Raw genomic sequence first — 19,412 nt, forward strand, 5'->3', positions numbered from 1 at the left:
ATAAATCTATTATTTTTAATCTCGTACTTCAAGGAAATATTACACACGGAGATAAACTGACGGACTGAAAATGATTAACTATACTACAGATTCCCAAGATTCAAAATAAAAAATGAACAACGATTATACCCTCCTCACTCAATCTGATTATTGAAGCATAACGATGAGTTCGTGTGTACTTGCTACGTTCTCGAAAATAAACAGAGTGGGGTTAGGCTGAGTCCCAAGTACGGCCTCAGATGCACATAGATGTACCAGCTCTTACTGACGATGACAACGTAGGAGTATGGAGATAAATGTTTGAAAGAATGAAAGCGAAAAAAGTAAGCTGGAGTCACACTTCGTCCAGCACAAGGCTTGCATGCACTGCACAAGAACCTAATGTGGGTCTTCGAGGAAAGAAACCAGCATCTAAGCATATCAGTTATTGCATGGTCATATTAATCACAATGACTATCGGCAGAAAGTTAAAGAATGACGATGTTTCAGAAGAAAGAGCCCATGAGAATATCTGAATATCATAAAAAAGGAAATAGCAAGACAAATGACATTGCGAACTGTAATTCGCAATTTAGTGTCATGATCAAGTAGTATCAGAATCATCGAAGCAAGAAAAATGAGACGGACAGAGCATACATTTTATTGGGAAAACCTGAAGATTAGAGAACACTTGGAAACCTAGACGTTGGTAAAAGGATAATATTAAAATGAATCTGAAAAATGGAGGGCCTGAGATCACGAATTAGATTTATGTAGGAATGAATGGAGTAGACACATTAATGAACCTTTCGTTTTTATAAAATGCGTAGAATTTCTTAACACCTAAGTGGTTATGTGTTTCTCAAGGACTCTGTTCCATGCTAAGGTATAAGAAATTAAATTCACGAAGCGCCTTATTATCAACAAATTGATCGCCTCTGACAGGATGCAATTCCTCTGACAACTCCTGGTCTTCAGACACTTCTTCGTGGTTCTGTTTCATACAACGGTTTCGATAGTAGCCAGCTCTCTTGAACAAGCATTCTCACTAAACTAGCCGACAAACAAACATCCTAGAGTTTCTACGCAAAATATGACGAGCAAGTAACACGTTTTGGGCAGCCTTTGTTATATTGTCTTATAATTGAATAGGAAATACTGGCTCTATAACGAACTTGCGCTCAAGTTTCGTCGTGGGGAACAGGCAACGATAAATCACTTCTCAGGATCGACGCCATGTTAGATAATCCCCAAAATGACATCAATTCTCAACGAAACCCCGTGTCTACTACATCAGCTGCTCTCAAACTTATAACGAAGTCAACAGTAAATAAACAATATCCGAGACCAGGGAACAGAACATAAATCACATTTTCGTAAAATGTTTTACCAGTTACAACAGATTAACGATTAATCTAATATATATGGCTTATAGGATGATAATATGAACTATATAAATATAATATAAACTCATTGATTTAATATTTTTTCGTAAATAACGCGACGGAGAAGTACATATACTGTGTTCAATAGAAATAAATGCCTTTCATGATGCGAATAATAGACTTTAATTTGTTCCCGAAGAAGCATTCCTTGGCAGTCGGCAATTATTCAGTTAAATTAAGATATTCTGACATGTATATGTTCAGTGGACACTTTTTACTCAAGTTCAAACTCTCGACTTTACGAAGAACTTGCTTCAAGTGCATTAAAGCTCGTCCAACATGGAAACAGAATCAAAAGGAAACTCCTTCATATATATATAAGAAACAAGTTCGGAAATGTGCACAGCGTAGTATAGGTTACATACAAAACAAGAATTTCTGATTTACGATCTGAAGTAGAATAAATACAAGCTAGATTACAGTTTTCTTCAAGATGGAAAGACATCAAGATCCCTTCGAATAATATTAGGAGCAGATTTCACTGTACTTTAAAATGCAATAAACATTTACGATTATAAAGATGTCTGTCTTCTGGGTTGTAACGCTGTGCATTCTCGCAGAAGTTTACCGACGTGTCATAAGTACTTGCTATCATCATCATTAGGTTCGTGGTAATGGTTGTCGCAAGTGCCAACCACGAAGACATAGTAGCCGCTGTGAGAATCGCAAATCCTATTTACGATTGTCGTGTTTTCTTTTTAAATTCCATACAAGTAATGTCTTACGTGGCAACACTTATTCGTCTGGTGGTTTCAAATTAGAGAGCGGCTTCTATCCGAAACGTTTGTAAGAACGCGTGGGATTACAGAGCAGCAAAACCGAGAAGACCACAATTAATATTTCTACCGCCGTAAAAATCTAAAATCCTATCTTATTCGATTACGTTCAGTTGGTATAAGTGGCACATTCGTTTAAACGTATGAAGAGGCAACTACTTCACCGAACGAATCATAATAAGTCGGATGATTCACAATCGGGCGGTAATAAGTGTGTTCACAGTTAACTTGGTGGTCGTTGTGAGTTTAGATCTCCTTGGTATTCACAATCTGTCGCCATGCCGCTCGTGTTCCTATCAGGAACATTTTATGTTCTCGTGCGGAAAGAACTCTGAGACCGGCTACTGAGTAGAGAACATCGAGATTTTAAATTTTTTAACAAACTTGAAGTTAGGATTCAAACCCGGCTATCTGCCTGTCTGTATCCAGAACACGTCTGCAGATTTACACACTCAGCTGCTCCAAACTGCTGGACAGTGTTTGAGATCCGATTATTTCAAAGACGTCTTGGTAACAGGCTCCTAATGGACCAGCCCGCATCTTACATGAAAATCATCCCACAGCTTATCCTGGCAAAGGAATAAGGAGGGTAGGGGGCAACAGTAACATAAAGACCATCAGTCCAGATTGTAACACACAAATATAACTCACCGTTAGCAGAAATCCCTCGTGTTTGCGCTCCTTTCAAGACGATAAGCACTACTCAAAAGAAGGTGTGCCTTTAAATTTAAAACACAACCCGATATCAAGTTTTCAAACTGCTGAGTCGATAAATATCTGTTCGATATTATTCATCGGCGCACTCAGCCATCGATCTGGAGTTGTTTGTACATTGCCTAACGTCACGGAACATACCACTTTGGAAGACAAGGAGTATATGGGGGAATAATATTTGAAAGAATATTACAAAAATAGGGCCTCAGAACGTGAAAGCTAATAAATGTTGTCACTAACGCTGAAAGGACGTGTGGGGCGAATAAAGATAATGTTCAAAGCTCAACCTTACCAATGAATAGAGGCAAGTGACCAATACATTATCCTCAACAGATAAGAGTAGTTATACGCGAAATGAAAACTTTTGGCATGACAGAAACCTAACCCCGGACGTCCAGGCTGTAGCTCATGAATATCATTAAAATAATAAGATACAAATTCATAAAAAAAACTTACATCTGAAAACTACTTCCAAAAAGCGACAATGGAAATATAAAAGCTGTCTTAACTGAAGCACAGTGAGCTTCAGTAAAAGCCAGAAAACTAATCTGATATGTATTCGGCCACAAAGTAGAAGCGTTGAAGTGATTTAATAAAAAAAATCGAATGTTGTTAGTTAGTGAAAAATGTTTAAATGAAGAACGTGTTATATTTCTGTCTCTCATTTTCAACAATATTTTAATATACCTCCTAACGTATGATAAGAGGGCAATATGCTCATAAATCAAGCTTTGAAGGAACTGACATAGAAGATATAGGACTACAATTACTCTTCAACGCAAAGTTCATCGTCATTATATCGTAAATTCTTAAAAACGAGCCCTTTTCTTTCTGGAAATAAGAGGACGATGAAAATTTAAAATCGGTCACGTTCAAATATTAAATTCAACTTTAATTACGACCGTAAACTTCAATAAATGTCAAAAGCATAGTAATTAGAAGACAAAACACAATGTAGTTCGTCTGGCATTGACGTTATAACTCATAATTATAATAATAAAACTTAATGGCATATTGGTAATGAACAGTTAATGATCCAGTGAGCAAGCCCAATTATGGCAAGGAAAGGAGTTACGTCGTCTTCTGCTTTGTTCTCTTCGTTCTGGTGAAGACAGCAAGAACTATAAAGTAAAACACGATATGGCTATCTATTCTGCGCATGGTTCGTAATTTTCACTAGCAGACCTGCAAGATTCCGTTATGCAACACTTGTCAGAAACAGTCTCAAGAAATACGTATCCTCGTCTATTATTAACTGTTCACTGATAAAGAACACGTGTCATAAGCCTCCGTACAATATTTGAATTATTTCTCATCCATTAGGTATAGATACGTATACACCAGAATTAAAATACGTTACAGGTGATTCTCGTTATTAGAGCGTTCGGTGTCCGTGTTATAGCGTAACCTTGGTTTAATTTCAGTGTTGTAACCCGCATCAACATCCCATCCGCGGCCAACTTTTCTAGCCTTTTACTTGCGTTGATCCTTCTCCAGGTTTATCATGGAATGTGATGCAGATGATAAACTTAGCATCAAGCATTTTTGGTGGAAATTTAACATAAAAATGACGATAATTATACGTTTCCCGTTTCACGTATTTTAAATATAGTCGACGATTCGCAGTAATGCAACTCCCGTGTATAACGAGAGTCATATTATAATTCACCCCGTAGCCATCTTGTTTTCTTACAGAAACAGTTTCATACAACAGAGTAAATTTTCACAAACTGATTATTCACCAACAGATTGCTAAATCTCGTAAGCAGTTTCTTCCTTGCAGAATTTCCGGCTAAATTTTTTTTCCATCAATAACTTCTTCCACGCGTGCTATATGCTCGGTATATGTCATATATTTTGAATCGATCACCCTAATTTCTAACAAAGTTTATTTTAAAAAACACAAATTAAGAAGCTCCTTATAATAAAAGTTTTTCCAGCCCCCTGTTATTCAATTTTCACAGGATAGAAAATTATCGTGTTTCAAAATATTGCACAGGAAATCTAATTTAGACGGTTTCCCTGGAGCACAGCCTAAAAAAGTCTCTGTTGTCATTATTTTTGCTGCAATAATTAAAACTGTTGTTCTTGCTTCGCCATCTGGTATAATTTAAGACCTCTGCTACAAGGTCTATTTAACCACAACAGGAATTATTTTAAACGCTTCTGACAACGGTGGAAAACTTAAGTATTCTATTGCACTGATTCATTATCAAATAGCTTTTAATTAAAACCACGATTCTGAAGTTGGTTATGCTTCCGTCCTTGGGTGACCAATGAAAGAAAAAATCCATCTTTGTTGGACCTGTGGTCGAGCTAGTCTCAGGCTTGCGGTTTTAATTAAAAACATACTTTCACTTATGACGAAGTACAACAGAGTACTTATGAAAAAAACATCCTTTTATTTGGATATTCGAAGGAGATGAGAGTCATTTTTAGAAATATAAAGACGTAAACTACACAAACGGAGCATTAAGACAAGGGGAAAAATAACGCAAAAAATGTTTGTGGTCGTATTACATGAAACTGTATAACTTACTCAGTGATTGTTAATGTTTGTAAGAGAACGCGGTCGCAGCCTATTTTAAGCTACTAAAACAAAATTCGAGTGGAAGCAACGTAGGTTACGTACTTTCTGGAGGTATTTACTGCCTTCATCACCAGGGCGATGAGGCAGTAGGCACCACTGAAACATCGGTAAACTTCTATCAGACTACACGGCACAACGCCCAAAAAATAAAACTCGTCTTCACCTAAAATCTCATCTCTAAAATTGAATTCTGCTGATTTAAATTTCGCTTCATAGCTGTAGCTAAGCGCTCAACCTGCTGTCCAATATGGTAACATGCTCAGTTAATCAGCGATAAACACAATATTAGGTGTAAACTGTGCATCAACCGACAAACAATTTGAATATTAAATCATTTTTCGAAAAGAAAATTCCTGATGAGATTGCGGTATGTAAACATCCTCATTTAGGGCTACACTGACGATTGGTGCGAATAAACAATCCGGAATAGGAAAGCTTCTTGACTTCCAATCACTCAGCAGACTGTTTACACAGCTTGTCTGTTAAACATGCGAGTTGTTTACATACGGAACAATACCCCAGTCGTCCTTTCTGTTTAATTACTGTCTTGTCTTACACAGCCATTCCGCCTTCCTTCCGTCCTGCGCTCTAACACCTTGCAAAACAAGATGGAAGACGCTTGAGGCCACACAGCAAGATTCAGTTTCTTACACGAGACACAAACACGGTCTGGCAAAAAATTTGCATTTTAAGTACTAAAATAATTGTTGACTACGAGAGACTTGTACTCACTGCAGTAACGTTTACAGTATTTACTTTCACGTACGTAATACAGGACGGTCGACATGTTTGTTTTTGTTTTCTTACTCTAACCCATTCGTTAACAAACGAAACCTGTGTCAGGGGTGGGTTGCGTCCTGTCAACCCGTACACGTGTAAATGAGTGAACAACTAATGTGGTGAAGAAAACTGTACACAGTTATTTTGCTCTAATGTTGCAGGAGGACAGATAATCGGCCTTTTTGACAGGTATTTCGTAGTTATTCAGTTTATCTGTCCGAATGGCGTGGTAGTACCATAAATAGTCCATGAATGCTTATGTTTCAGCGCTTGCCAATAAGAATTTCTTGCTTTTCTATTCCCCTCTTTCCATTCATCCGTCTTCCTTCCTTATTTTCCTTTTCCTTTCTTCCTTTATCAATAAAATATAAAGACAAGCCGATCATTAACTGTATCTTCTAAAACCTTTTCGCCGTGTGGCGTCACGCTGAATTGTGTTTGTATTAATTACATGCTGCTATTCAATCGGAATGTTACGTCTACAGGGAATATTTAAGCCTGGTATAATAACGCTTAAGAATATCGCCATACTATTATTCAGTACTCCAATTAAAAACCCAAATAAACCGATTTTCTCAGAATTTTTATTAGGGCCACTCTTATGCGACAGTATGAAACATGAACTGCTGTATTCTGGTTTGTGACTTCGTAGTCTTGTACATGGCTCCACAGCCTATAATTCCACATTCCACATTTTCACCGCCGTGAAAACCACAAATCTCACACATATAAATGCTGTACACATACGGGAGTTTTCTCTTTAATAATACATAATTAATTAAACTAGTGGCTAAGATCGAACTGCGCAAATATTGGTAATACGTACCTTCACCCCGTTGATTTTCCAGTCAAGCACAGCTGGGGGATTGGATTTTCCTGATGTGCAGTTGGCAGTGACGTAATCACCGATAGAGTATGCAGACAGGACGCCTTCAATCATTGGGTCTTCTGCCGGGAAAGCTGGAAGAGATAAATTACGTAAGCATAATATTGCTCTGCAATAATTGGTGTGCGTTTCTTTTGCGAACTGTGGGCAATGTCAGATTTAAGTAGTCTCGACAGACCTAAACTTGGGTTAACAAGAACAAACATACTCACCGCTGTGAAAACCTCAAATCTTACAAGAACAAACATTTTCGTAAAAGGTCAGGAAACAGTTCTTCTATACATGACATGTGATATACCAGGCGAGAAAATCACTTTGAATGGAGCTATTTGGAAGGAAATACACATTTATTCATTAAATGTAATAACAAATTATAATAGGGCAATTACACAGGGTCATTTGAACGAAACTGATAATGGCAGACTTGTAAAATTTGCACTTTATTTCAAAACCGAAAGGATACAGAGATATTAGACGACCATCTGAAAGATGGTTAGGAAATTGGAACACACTTAGCCTAATTCACTGAAATTACAAGAAAGGAAGAAGGCAAATGAAACAATGTTTTATCTCGCCATAGGTCTAGGACAGGTCCATATGAAATGCAGAGCTGTGCAAATGCACTACGAAGTGTTCAGTTAGGCCTAAACGTAAATTTGTGCGTTTGTGGGTATCTGCTGTGTATTTGTGTATATATGAAAAACGTCTAGAGAAGCAGACATACAAAGAACTAAAGTTTTCAGGATTGAAACCAAATTAAAGACATGTTTACAGAATCCACAAATCTACGATTTAATAAATAAGTATTGCTGTAATTGGCTTCATTTGTGTGGGAAGTATCGTCGAAGACTCGTCTTAAATTAAAACAGGTACAAAGTACGTAGGTTTCACATGTTTTCCAATGTAATTATTGTGTATCGCACTATCTTCTGTTTAACTTTAAAGGCTGCATATTGTTTGGATAACATGTTATTTTTGCCTTCTAATGTAAAATGCTAATTACTGTATTTCTATTTTAATACAGTTTTGTAACCACCTTGATAAATCTACATTAAGAAAGTTTCCTCTCAAAGTATAAGCGTCTGTGGAATTAGCTTTTCTTTCGATAAAGACTTAACCGATCCATCGAGTGACTTCGTTTCGTTTCTCTGTTGTTTCTTTAATTCCGCAGACGACGTATCGATTTCTTACATTCACTGCCTATGTTGTCTTTTCAAAGTTTTCAAGTTTACTCTGATTTAATCGTGCGTTACTCATTGTACAACTTCTTTTCCTGACCCAGTTCTTTTCATGACATTTCTATTGCTTCTGAAATATTTTCTTAACATTGCTGGGATTTTCTATTAATAATTCTACTGTCTGCCTTCACATATTAGAAATCGACAAATATGGGCTCAATTCGTGTCGAAGACTGATTATGTTTGAAACAACACAATACTTTAATTGTGTTGTCAAAACTGGAGGAATGCAAGGTATTTCCCATCATCGCAACATCATCACAACATCATCAAAGTAAACAAAGTTACTGGCTTTGTAACGGAGAGTGATTTCTCTCTTCGCAACCACATGCAGGCCATTTCTATACACCAGCCGGCCTCCTACACAAACTGACAACACACACTCACGTCAATCTAGTGTCGAAGTTAAGGATCAGCGAAGTTTAAACAGACGCTATCTTGACGTGAGAGTAAGGAAGAAATTTTTCATCTTTATTAGTAATTTATTGTGATAGGAAATCATGAAAGTAACCGACAATCGGATTTTAAGTTGGCAGTTTATATTCTTCAGCTTAGTTCAAAATAAAACTGTTCGATACATACACTAGATATCTTTAAGCAAGTTACGGCCTTATTTCTTAGTCATTCTTGGAAAATGCTGGATGATACACTGAAAGACCCAAGGATCAGTCTTTTCCATAGTATTTCCTATTCATGTACTTTACAGAGTGTTTAAAAGTTTCTTTACAGTAGAAAACAACATTTACTTTTTACATTTATTTATAAAACGTATTTTACCCAGAATTGTTTCCATTTAACGAAAAGTTAACATTACACAATACGTCTTACCAACCTAGTCAAAAATAAACTTGTTGCCAATGTCTACATATTGTAGATTTGCAACTAAGTATCTACTGCACAGAGAATTTAACATACTGTAGTTCATAATGCTTTTCGACTCTTCGTACTTACATACCACCCTCAAGAAATACACGAAACACTTACAACACCGCTTGGAGCGATCCGTTTTCTATCCTCCGAATGTTCGAAACGTCCTACTCTTATTGTACCTTTTGTGGTGTTCATTTTCAGACACTTTTAAAACTGTATTTTTTTTGTGCTCAGACGCCACCACTTCAACACGCTTTTTATGAATACTGCAATGAATGTTTTGATTCTAACAGAATCGTATTCAGCATTTCGATCTTAAATAACGTCTCGAACTTAGGTATATATTCGAAGCAGTGCGTCATTTAATACGACAACTTACTCGAATAAAATTCGGTGTACATATTGTGCGAACAGCAAGCGGTAGGAAACTTGAGAAGAATCCAAAAACTTCTACTGTCTTAGCGGTATCTCGCGTTCCATTGCTTTGTTTGTTTTAAAGAGAGATGAGGGAAGATGGTTGCTAGGCAACACAGCCAAGAACCATTTACTCAAGAGCTAACAGAAAATGGCATCTAAACCAGAATTTATGTCTCATCCGCTACGTGGAAACGACAAGAACAAACTGTCTGGAAGATCAATTTTAGGTTTTAAAAAAGTTACACCTTCCTTAAACTCTTATTATAAAATAGAACAGATATGAAGCTGAGATGTAAATTAACGAAGCAGAACTCATAAAACTGAGTGAAATGCAGAGAACAATAATACTCCACAGTAAAGGTAAAACTGTTTTATGCATCGAGACAAGATTAAGGAAACAATGAACAGCAGGACGTTTTAGGTACATTTGCAGGTGTTTAGTTATTTGTTTAACAATAAATTGTTTTATTTTCGTCGTTCACGCTTTTATGTTGGAACTAATGTTAAAATATGATGTGAAGCTTTCACGGCGGCTTTCATTAATAATGTTGAAATGTTTTATTTCTTGGAATGCACTTCGGATGGAAAACATGGTCATCGAAGAACCTAATCACAGAAAATAAAACATTGTTCAATATCCGTAATTCGAACCCACCAATCCAGTAACCACGAGGCATAAAATAGCCTCTTTCTTCTATTATAAAAACGAAGATATTAAACACGTTTCACAGACTGAGGTACAGTTAAAGCAGATGATGTTTTAACAGTCTCCTTTACTCCGGTATCCATCAAAAACTTTTTCATAGTTTTTAATTTCCGTATTAGTTTCCGCGGTCAAAATCGAACCCGAGACTCACTTATCAAATATATATCATAATTATTGTATTAAGTGAGCAGACGGGTGTAATATTTAAAAAGATCCGGGTTGGATCCCAACCGTTGCCATTTATATAATTATATCAGAATAATATCAACCAATATTTTAAACACAGAAATATTATGTGTATGAAACAGACTAAACAGCCCAGAGAATGAACAGTGACAATCATAACTACCGTTTAATTAGTCGAATACGGTCATAGATAATTTGAAAATCTTCGTATAAACCAACAGTTTTTATAGCCTTCTTATGAAAACTCTGAAATACCGGTCACCATTTTGTCTGAAATATGTAGGTCTATATTCGTATGTAAACTTAATCCAATCAGCGACCGCGGCCCTGTATTTGACTCATACCAACAATTCCGACATTATTAAGACTAAACGAAAATTAGGTTGACCTTGGGCGTTCATCTTGTGGTCAAATGAATGACTGTCTCAGTACGCTTGCTAAAAGTTCAAAGAACCTTAATTTTAATGGACATTAATTAGACCCAGCAAATACCATGACCCAAATTCGTAAAGCAAAATTCTCCTTAAGAAGCGGAGAATCATTCATACCGTATAAACATTTCCGGAATTATACAGAGTACAGCCTGCCATTGGACTGTAATCTATGCCAGCCGACTTCCTCACAACTACTTTAATAGACGCATTGTAATACGCAAGCGAAAGTCCTCTAAATGCTTGTGGCTTTGGATAATTCGGTGATGAACACTCGGGTTTGGTAAGCCATCTAGCTAGTTAGTTAATCCGTTATTCGAACACTATATTGGATATTGTCTATTGTCTGATATACACCACATTTCTTGAATTTTCTCTCGGATGAATCGGTTGTCATTAGCTTGAACTGACACTTTCTATTATTATTATTATCCCATCTATTCACAACTTTATGGGGGATGTACTTCCATGTACCCGAGACAAACCTTGTCCCTAAGGTACACAGTGCAGCAGCTATTTCCGAAATACATTTTGTTCTAAGCAAGTGCCACCTGTATTATATAATTTTATAATACATGTAACACATTATTATGATGATGATGATTATTATTATTATAAATTAACATTGTACATTTGTATATTTAGTTTATTGTTTGTTTGTTTTTGTGTTGTAATGTTTGTATTGTTAGTGCTTGGCTGTTATTGGCCCTTTTGGCTGTTGTTAAGCACTGTAATAAATGAATTGAACTGAATTATTGAATTTCTGAATGAAGGCTACTACGCCATCCACTAGCCGTCCGAGGTGCTTAGCGTCCTGGCGCCATTTGTAACGTCTCGGATTTGGTCTCGACAGCTATCAATAATTCAATTCATCGAATCGAACTCTTATGGCTTAGGTTAGATGAATATATTCTAATTAAATAGCTACAGAGCTGTATCAGCACACAGCCAATCACTTCACTGCTTCAGCTTCCGACGCACCCCTACAGAGGCAGTAAACCGAAAAAGTTTTCCATCTACGGCCTGGCTGGGGCGCAAAGGAATCTGAAATGCGCTGGCTGATGTACTGAGTTACAAAAGGAACCCAGATTCACATTATGGTTCGTTCTGGATCCACTGAAATCCCCTCGGTTACTAAGACCCAAGTCTATAGAGGGACTTAGTCATCAAAGAGTTCAATACGGAGCGGATCCTACCGAGTGTAGTGATAAATCAGGATTAGCGTCACGACAAATCGCCTTCATACATAACCCTGCGCTGTCACACGGGTGTCGCATACATACGCAGCCCATCCCCCACAAATGGCCGTTACTAGACTTTAGAGTTTCCCGGTCAGCTACCAACATACGTCATTGACCTTACAACTTCTATGGAGTTGGAAGAAGGGCTTACCATAAAACTGACACGACTTTCAGGGCTGGGCACACCGTGGTCCGCTAGCCACAATTACGATCTAAGAGGCTTAATGAGGGAATATTAATTAAATTTTAAGCCAATTATTGATTGGTTAAACACTTTAAATATTTAGTTAGTTTTTAAGTTCACAGTGGATTCCAATGTTGTAACTATGATAAGAAAAATGAATTCTACTGTATGGGTTTTAACGAAATGCTGTTATGGGCTATGAATTAAAAAGCCCAAATAATAACAAATGTCAATAAAAACAGATATTTTGTATAGATAACGATGAAAACGAACTTGCATTGAATTTTTTTCATTTTATACATGATAACTCGCCATCATAATTATTTTTCGTAATAACCTACGGCGAACTTCAACCCTTGTCCTTGTCCTTGTAAATAAAATATCTGCTTAAGAACAGGTTGTCGTATATCACAGATAAGGTTCTGTTTTAAAGAAAAATTGAGGAGGTTGAGGCTACGGCTGGAGGCGTCGTTCTGTGGATGACATTTTCGCATTGCTTCAGCTTTTCCAACAGCCAGGCTCTTTATTCCTACAGAGATTTTTTTTCATACTTTTGTGTCATCTCTCTGCGTTCTGACAAGGTTATTGTTGTCAGCAGTGGCAGTAGCGAGCTGATTCACGTAATCCGACAAATGGCTGTCATCAGACTATAGTCTAAATGTAACTATAAGTTTTAATAAATAGCCTATTTGGATTACAAGATACTTACCAATAACTGCAGACATGGTAATGTAACTGAAGTCTACGTTGTTGTTGTTGCTATTATCCAAGGAAAATGGGAGCAGGCATTTGAAAACATATCAGGTGGAATTTGGTCTATGATAAGGTGTAACAAACATAAATTTTAAAATATTCATTACGTATATATTGAATAAGAAATAGAATAGAGAAGGTAAATATGATTACGTTTTTGGTGAGTATTTAAAGTCAATGTGTAATTTCAAGAATTTAATGACAGAATATATGTTAAGGGTGTTGATTAAGGGTATTTTTAGACAAGCATATTAAGTCACGAAATATGTAAGGAAGAATGTAATGCACAAAGTGGGGGAAAGATGCCTGGAAGTCATTCTCCACCTTCTAAAACGTTTACATAACAAAGTAAATAAACATGTGTGCTTATTACTATAAAGTTTATTGTTTTCCACTGGCAGAGACCGGGCCTTTTTCTCGTATACCTCAGATGTTCTGCATTCTGTACTTTCTCTATCCTTCCCGCAGAATGGTCCCAGATTCAACACGGCGTTAACTAGTCCTTGTGTTTGAGACGTGTTCTCTTATTATTGTCACGTCATGATTAACACAATGAAAAGCTATACTTAGAATGGCGTGTCTATTGAACTCGGCTGTTCTGAGGAAGCACAGACCTTAGCGTTTACGAATATTGTATGAGCAGAACAAAACAACAGCCAAGGTTCTTTGTTGGGACACTTCTGTGCTTTTAACGTGTCTCTACACTTACCAAAATAAAGGAGAATAACAACCCTTAGACTAGTCAAGATATAATACACCATGAAGTGGCATGTGCCGTACTTCAGATCTTGTGCAGATAACGTACCGGCGTGCATACATTAGCAGTGTTAACTAATACGCGTAACATTTTGCGAGTAAGTTTCCCAATTACATCCGAATAACAAAATCACTGAGGTCCAGTACTCGGCGACAAATACAGCAGGTCCAGATGCGAACTAAAAATGGTCGGACGTCCACGCGACCACAGAAAGCCATTCCTTCTCTTTTCTTTGGACACTCTGGAACACCGCAGCTGACTTATTTATTCCAGAACAAAAGCCTTTAGACAGTTCCAACATAATGGCCGGGGGTTTGGCACTCCTGCTTCATATTCGGTAGGTTCCGGGGTTCAAGTCTCGTCTCAGATACAGGTTATTCTAACTGAGGTTTTTTTGTAATTTTCCTCAGGACTTACAGAAAAGTCCGAGATCACAACTTCAATTAAGACACATCTTTTGTCTACATCCGTTACATTTTGTTACTTAAGAGCAGAGTTCCCGCAGTGTTACTGTGGAGAAATTCGACAAATGCTTACATTTCTTATCGATATTCCTTTCTCGAAAGCCTGTCATAGGCATAACCATGGGACAGGTATCACAGAATGTCGTAGGAAAAATTATTAGCCTTAAATCCAACCACATTTGTCTTTAAAATATAAACTACTGTAATTTAGTTTCAAAAGGTATTCGTTCTGAATTATCATAATAAGCATGGCGTGTGCCCATTCATCTTCCTCAGGTTAAATGAATCATTTTTTTAATTCTGAAACGAACGCGGGTAAGGCAGTTAAGAGTACGCACGTACAAAGTTTCTAGCTGTGAACAGTAGATTTTAATTAATATATGATAGTTCTTACATGTACTGCATTCTTAAGTTATATCGGGATTTGGCTGTAATACGTCTTCCTTTTAGGCTTTGCATAATTTCTGTGAGTCACCTAAATAATGTAAACGAATAACGAAGCTCTCCGTTATGTAATTATCTGCAGTCTTATCTTAACCATATATCTACGCATATATCATAAACGTCCTAAGAGAATTTAATAAATTATAAAAGTGTATTTGTTTTTAAGATACTTTTAAAGCTGACGTCATTTCTTGTATTCCAGTCTTGTTTTCCTGTTTATACAATCTTCATTAGCAACGTCTCTTACTTCGTCCACTACTTTTCCATCTCTTCCTTAGATCTGACCGTAACAAACTCACTTTGAAATTTCCATTTTCTTTCCTTTTATTTTTACTCTTTGAACTCGAAGCACGTCTAAATAATATTTATGACTCCATTGTCTACAACAAGAACAAGAACAAAAAACACTTCACCATTACAAAGGTTGAAGCCGTTAAGGAAATAATTCCTGTAAACAGCGACAATTTTAGGAACCAAATAAAGGTGAAATGAAAGGTGATTGTTAATTTGGATGATGCATACCAAAGCGGATTGAAAAACTGATTTATTCTTTTATTCTTCTACAACACGATACCACCTTGATATATTTTAATTTGTCATAGTTTGGTTTAGTCAATAATTGCAGCCGCTAATACAAAATTCATGAGATCAGTAAAGGATACTCGGATGAACTTTCAAAGAAAGAAAGAAAACTAAAAACAGAACTTATACGGGATAAAAATCTAAAGTATAAAAACAATTGGATTAAACATATTGACAGAATGCCAAGAGACAGGCTTCCTGAACTACTGAAGTTTTTACCACTTGGATTAAGAAACCAAGGGCAAATTTTAAAGTGAGTTTTGATTGAATGCAGACTGAACGTGTCAACATATGACGAAACTCCTCGACTTCTAGATTATTATTATAATGTTAGTATCATATTCTTTCCCTTAAACATATTCCGTTGTACTATCGATATGTTAGATATTAATCCTCTTTATCACCTTTACGTCAGAGCACTGACTATGTGTTATCATCATAATTATAAAAATTCCTTGATTTAGTACCTTGTTTGTTTAATTTGTTTTGCATATTTTCTACGCCGTTACGTAACTGAATTCATTCAACTTAATTGTTATTACAGAGGTACTAATGTATTCTTTAGCAACTTGCCTTTATATATTAACGTCTTCTACACTCATGTAATTTCTTGGTGTCTGCTGTTATATTTTTTTATTTATTTTTGTGTTCATCTCTTGTGTTTTATGTAACTGGCCTTCTGGCTGTTGGTGCAGCACACGTATAAAAAACTGTATTTTTATTTCCTTCTTTTCTAATGTAGACTTTTAAATTTAATTTATACGAACGTCCAGGATTTCATTAAACCAGGATATTTCTGGTGTAGACATATCTGTACAAAATGTTAATCAATATAAAAGACGTTCAGCAGTTTCTGAAACACAATTGTAGACAGACACTCTGTCGCCATAATAAGTTCATTTGATGAGACTCTTGGGTAAAGGACAAACGAAAATGTCAAAATTAATTTTCCTGTATTTTACATTTTTGAAAATTACATAAATTTAATACAGTCCTTTACCAAGAGTAATAAGCTCGCCTTTCTTTCGTGTGTCCCTGAAAATGACATAGGCTTAAGCCTACCTTCAAACAACTGCGTATCTGGCTTGTTCCATGAGAAAGCTATAAGGCACGCTTTGTTTCTGTTTTAAAAAGTTCTTCTACGACAGTAATATAGATGTTATCCTTCTTTGTACGTGTCATTTTTTGTTTTGTGCCTACGCAAAGCAATTTTCACCAAGGAGAAGTACACAGAAAACAAATACACCACTCCCGACTTACCAAAGGACATTGTAGAACCGTTAACACTTTGTGTCTGAACGACCTGCAAGTGTAAACACAATAACGCTGAAGTTGGCAGATTTCTTCACCATAACAAGAAAACTGATTTTGCTTATCCCTTGTTTAATTTGCAAATAGACCTATATGTCAGGGCAGGATACATATTTTTGCATATATTAAGTCATATACCTGAATGCATAATCACTGTGATAATGTCCCACTTGTTTTTCGAAGTCGGTGGGTTCGATTCCATATGATGAGACTAGTTTTAACATCAGAACTCCCTTTTGATCACTGAATTATCTACCATTATCTCACTTGGCGTTTTATAACACTGACAGTTGATACAACATAAAATAATTGTGAATGCCGATACATTATCAGTCAACCTTTACGAAAAAGTACTACAACATCATGATAGCATCAAAGTTTGCAGCTGAATATTTCGGACACCTTTCATAAACTAGAGGTCTCAGACGAACCCTAGAGGCTGGTTATCTCTACTGAGTTGATCTTGATTTTCACAGTCCGTGTTTCTGAATGATGGTACGAGGCGCGTCCCAAAAGTAAGTTTCCCACTCGTCCCACAGCTATCAAACCTTATATTGCGCGAAGCGACTGTGCGTACGTGATAGAGCAATGACGTAGCATGGCGCATGCACTAACGGTACTTCCCGCGTTCTCACAGTAGCATCGTTGCAGCTGTTGAAGATGGAGGTTCTTATTCCAGCTCCCGCCGACTGTGAAGTGCGGTCAGTGATAAAGTTTTTGAATGCACAGAGCATAGCGCCGATCGAAATTCATCGTCAGCTGTGCCGGGTCTATGGGCCTAACGTCATGAGCAAGCAGATGGTGCGTCGCTGGTGCAGACAATTTTCAGCAGGTCGACAAAGTGTGCATGATGAGAAGCGCAGTGGGCGGCCATCCATCATTACAGACGACCTTGTGGAGCTTGTGCGGGAACGCATTATGGATAATCGTCGCTTCACAATTACGGAACTCAGCAGTCATTTCCCGCAGATTTCCCGCTCCTTGTTGCACAAAATTGTCACGGAGCACATGTTGTTCAAGAAATTGTGCGCCAGGTGGGTGCCGAAGCAACTGACACCAGAACACAAAACAAAGCGCATGGAGTCAGCATTGACATTTCTGCAGCGGTACCATGATGGCGGCGACGAGTTTCTGGACCGGATCATCACAGGTGATGAAACGTGGATTGCACACATTACCCCAGAAACCAAGCAGCAGTCAATGCATTGGCGTCACAGTGGATCTCCCTGTAAGACGAAATTCAAGCAGACGTTGTCGGCGCGGAAAGTGATGTGCACGGTGTTCTGGGACAGACGGGGCGTTCTCCACGTCGACTTCCTGACCAGAGGTGAGACGGTGAATGCTGAGCGTTACTGCGAAACACTGCAGAAATTGCGACGGGCCATTCAGAACAAGCGGCGCGGGATGCTTAGTGCCGGTATTGTCTTCCTGCACGATAACGCTAGGCCGCACACGGCTCGACGGACAGCAAGTCTCCTGCAGGAGTTCAGCTGGGAGGTGTTTAATCATCCACCCTACAGCCCGGACCTCGCTCCCAGTGATTTCCATCTTTTCCTACACCTCAAGAAATTCCTGTCCGGTCAGCGTCAGCGTTTTGAGAATAACAGAGAGGCGGAGATGGTTGTCACACAGTGGTTCCAATCCCAGGCGGCAGACTTCTACGACACAGGTATACAAAAGTTGGTCCCACGGTATGACAAATGTCTCAATTCCGGTGGCGAATATGTTGAAAAATAGCTGGACACTTGCTGTATCTGTTGCAATAAATATTTCCATGAAATTGTGTTTTGTTTCTGTAAACGGCCCCAGGGAAACTTACTTTGTAGACCAGCCTCGTATAACACGTACCTCTTTTATAGTTTATATCACTTTCATCGACTGTGCATAACACACACAGTTGAGAAGTTGTCGTTTAATAAAGTGAGTAAGCAATACATTAACGGTACAGAATACTTCGTTACCTTTCCACAGGCACACAACCATTCAGTTAATGTCTGCTTTTACGTGCCCCCGAGTATTAATCACCGTCAACTTCAAAGTCCTGCACTGATTCTTATTCTGATCCAGTTCAATCGCTCTCGTGTCAACAATAAATGTTCCTCTAATGATATGACCTGTTTAATATCAACTTCACAACCTCGACCGTGTGCCCGAATCTGTCTCTTTCAATGAGATTTTCAACTTAAATATTATTGTTCATATCGTTTCCCTTTTTCGAGGTTTATACCCTAGTTTAGTGACTCCTAAAACCGAACTTGCTGCTACCACTCTACATACTACAAAGTGCAGGATGAGTCCCTACCCATTTTAATTGGCTTAGAAATTTCGTCTTGGACTTATTTTAATTAATCAAGTTGTGAAAAATCAATAAGCTTTAAGAAATAATCACGAAATTATTTTTCAGGTGATTAATATCTACATTTCAGAGTGTGCATGACACGGCCAAAATGCAGCGCTTTACGAGGTTCGGGTGTCAGTGATAGAACTTATAAAAAGACAAAACAGAGTTGATGCAACACTGGGGGTGGACCAAGGAAAAAGCTAACCACTCACATCAATCTAGCGACAAAATTGTAATGACTGAGAACTTTATATCCACTTAAGTACACGTCATCTTTGTGGGGCGCTTAATTAATTACTATTTCTTTTCAGCCCTTT

The 19,412-nt window shown here is 37.5% G+C and overlaps 1 protein-coding gene across 3 annotated transcripts in view; it reads right to left on the bottom strand.

Moving 5' to 3' along the window:
* LOC110832180 (mariner Mos1 transposase) overlaps positions 1-19,412 on the bottom strand; it is a 349,358-nt gene that overhangs the window by 19,810 nt on the left and 310,136 nt on the right. For all 3 annotated transcript variants that reach the window (XM_022068972.2, XM_022068971.2, XM_087349460.1), the window contains one exon: positions 7,111-7,244. In XM_022068972.2, coding sequence (XP_021924664.1) covers positions 7,111-7,244 — 134 coding nt within the window. The remainder of the gene's footprint in view (positions 1-7,110; positions 7,245-19,412) is intronic.

The sequence above is a fragment of the Zootermopsis nevadensis genome, unplaced genomic scaffold (genome assembly GCF_977971745.1).
Source record: "Zootermopsis nevadensis isolate Lab colony 2312 unplaced genomic scaffold, Znev_1.0 Znev_ptg000002l, whole genome shotgun sequence".
NCBI lineage: Eukaryota > Metazoa > Arthropoda > Insecta > Blattodea > Termopsidae > Zootermopsis > Zootermopsis nevadensis.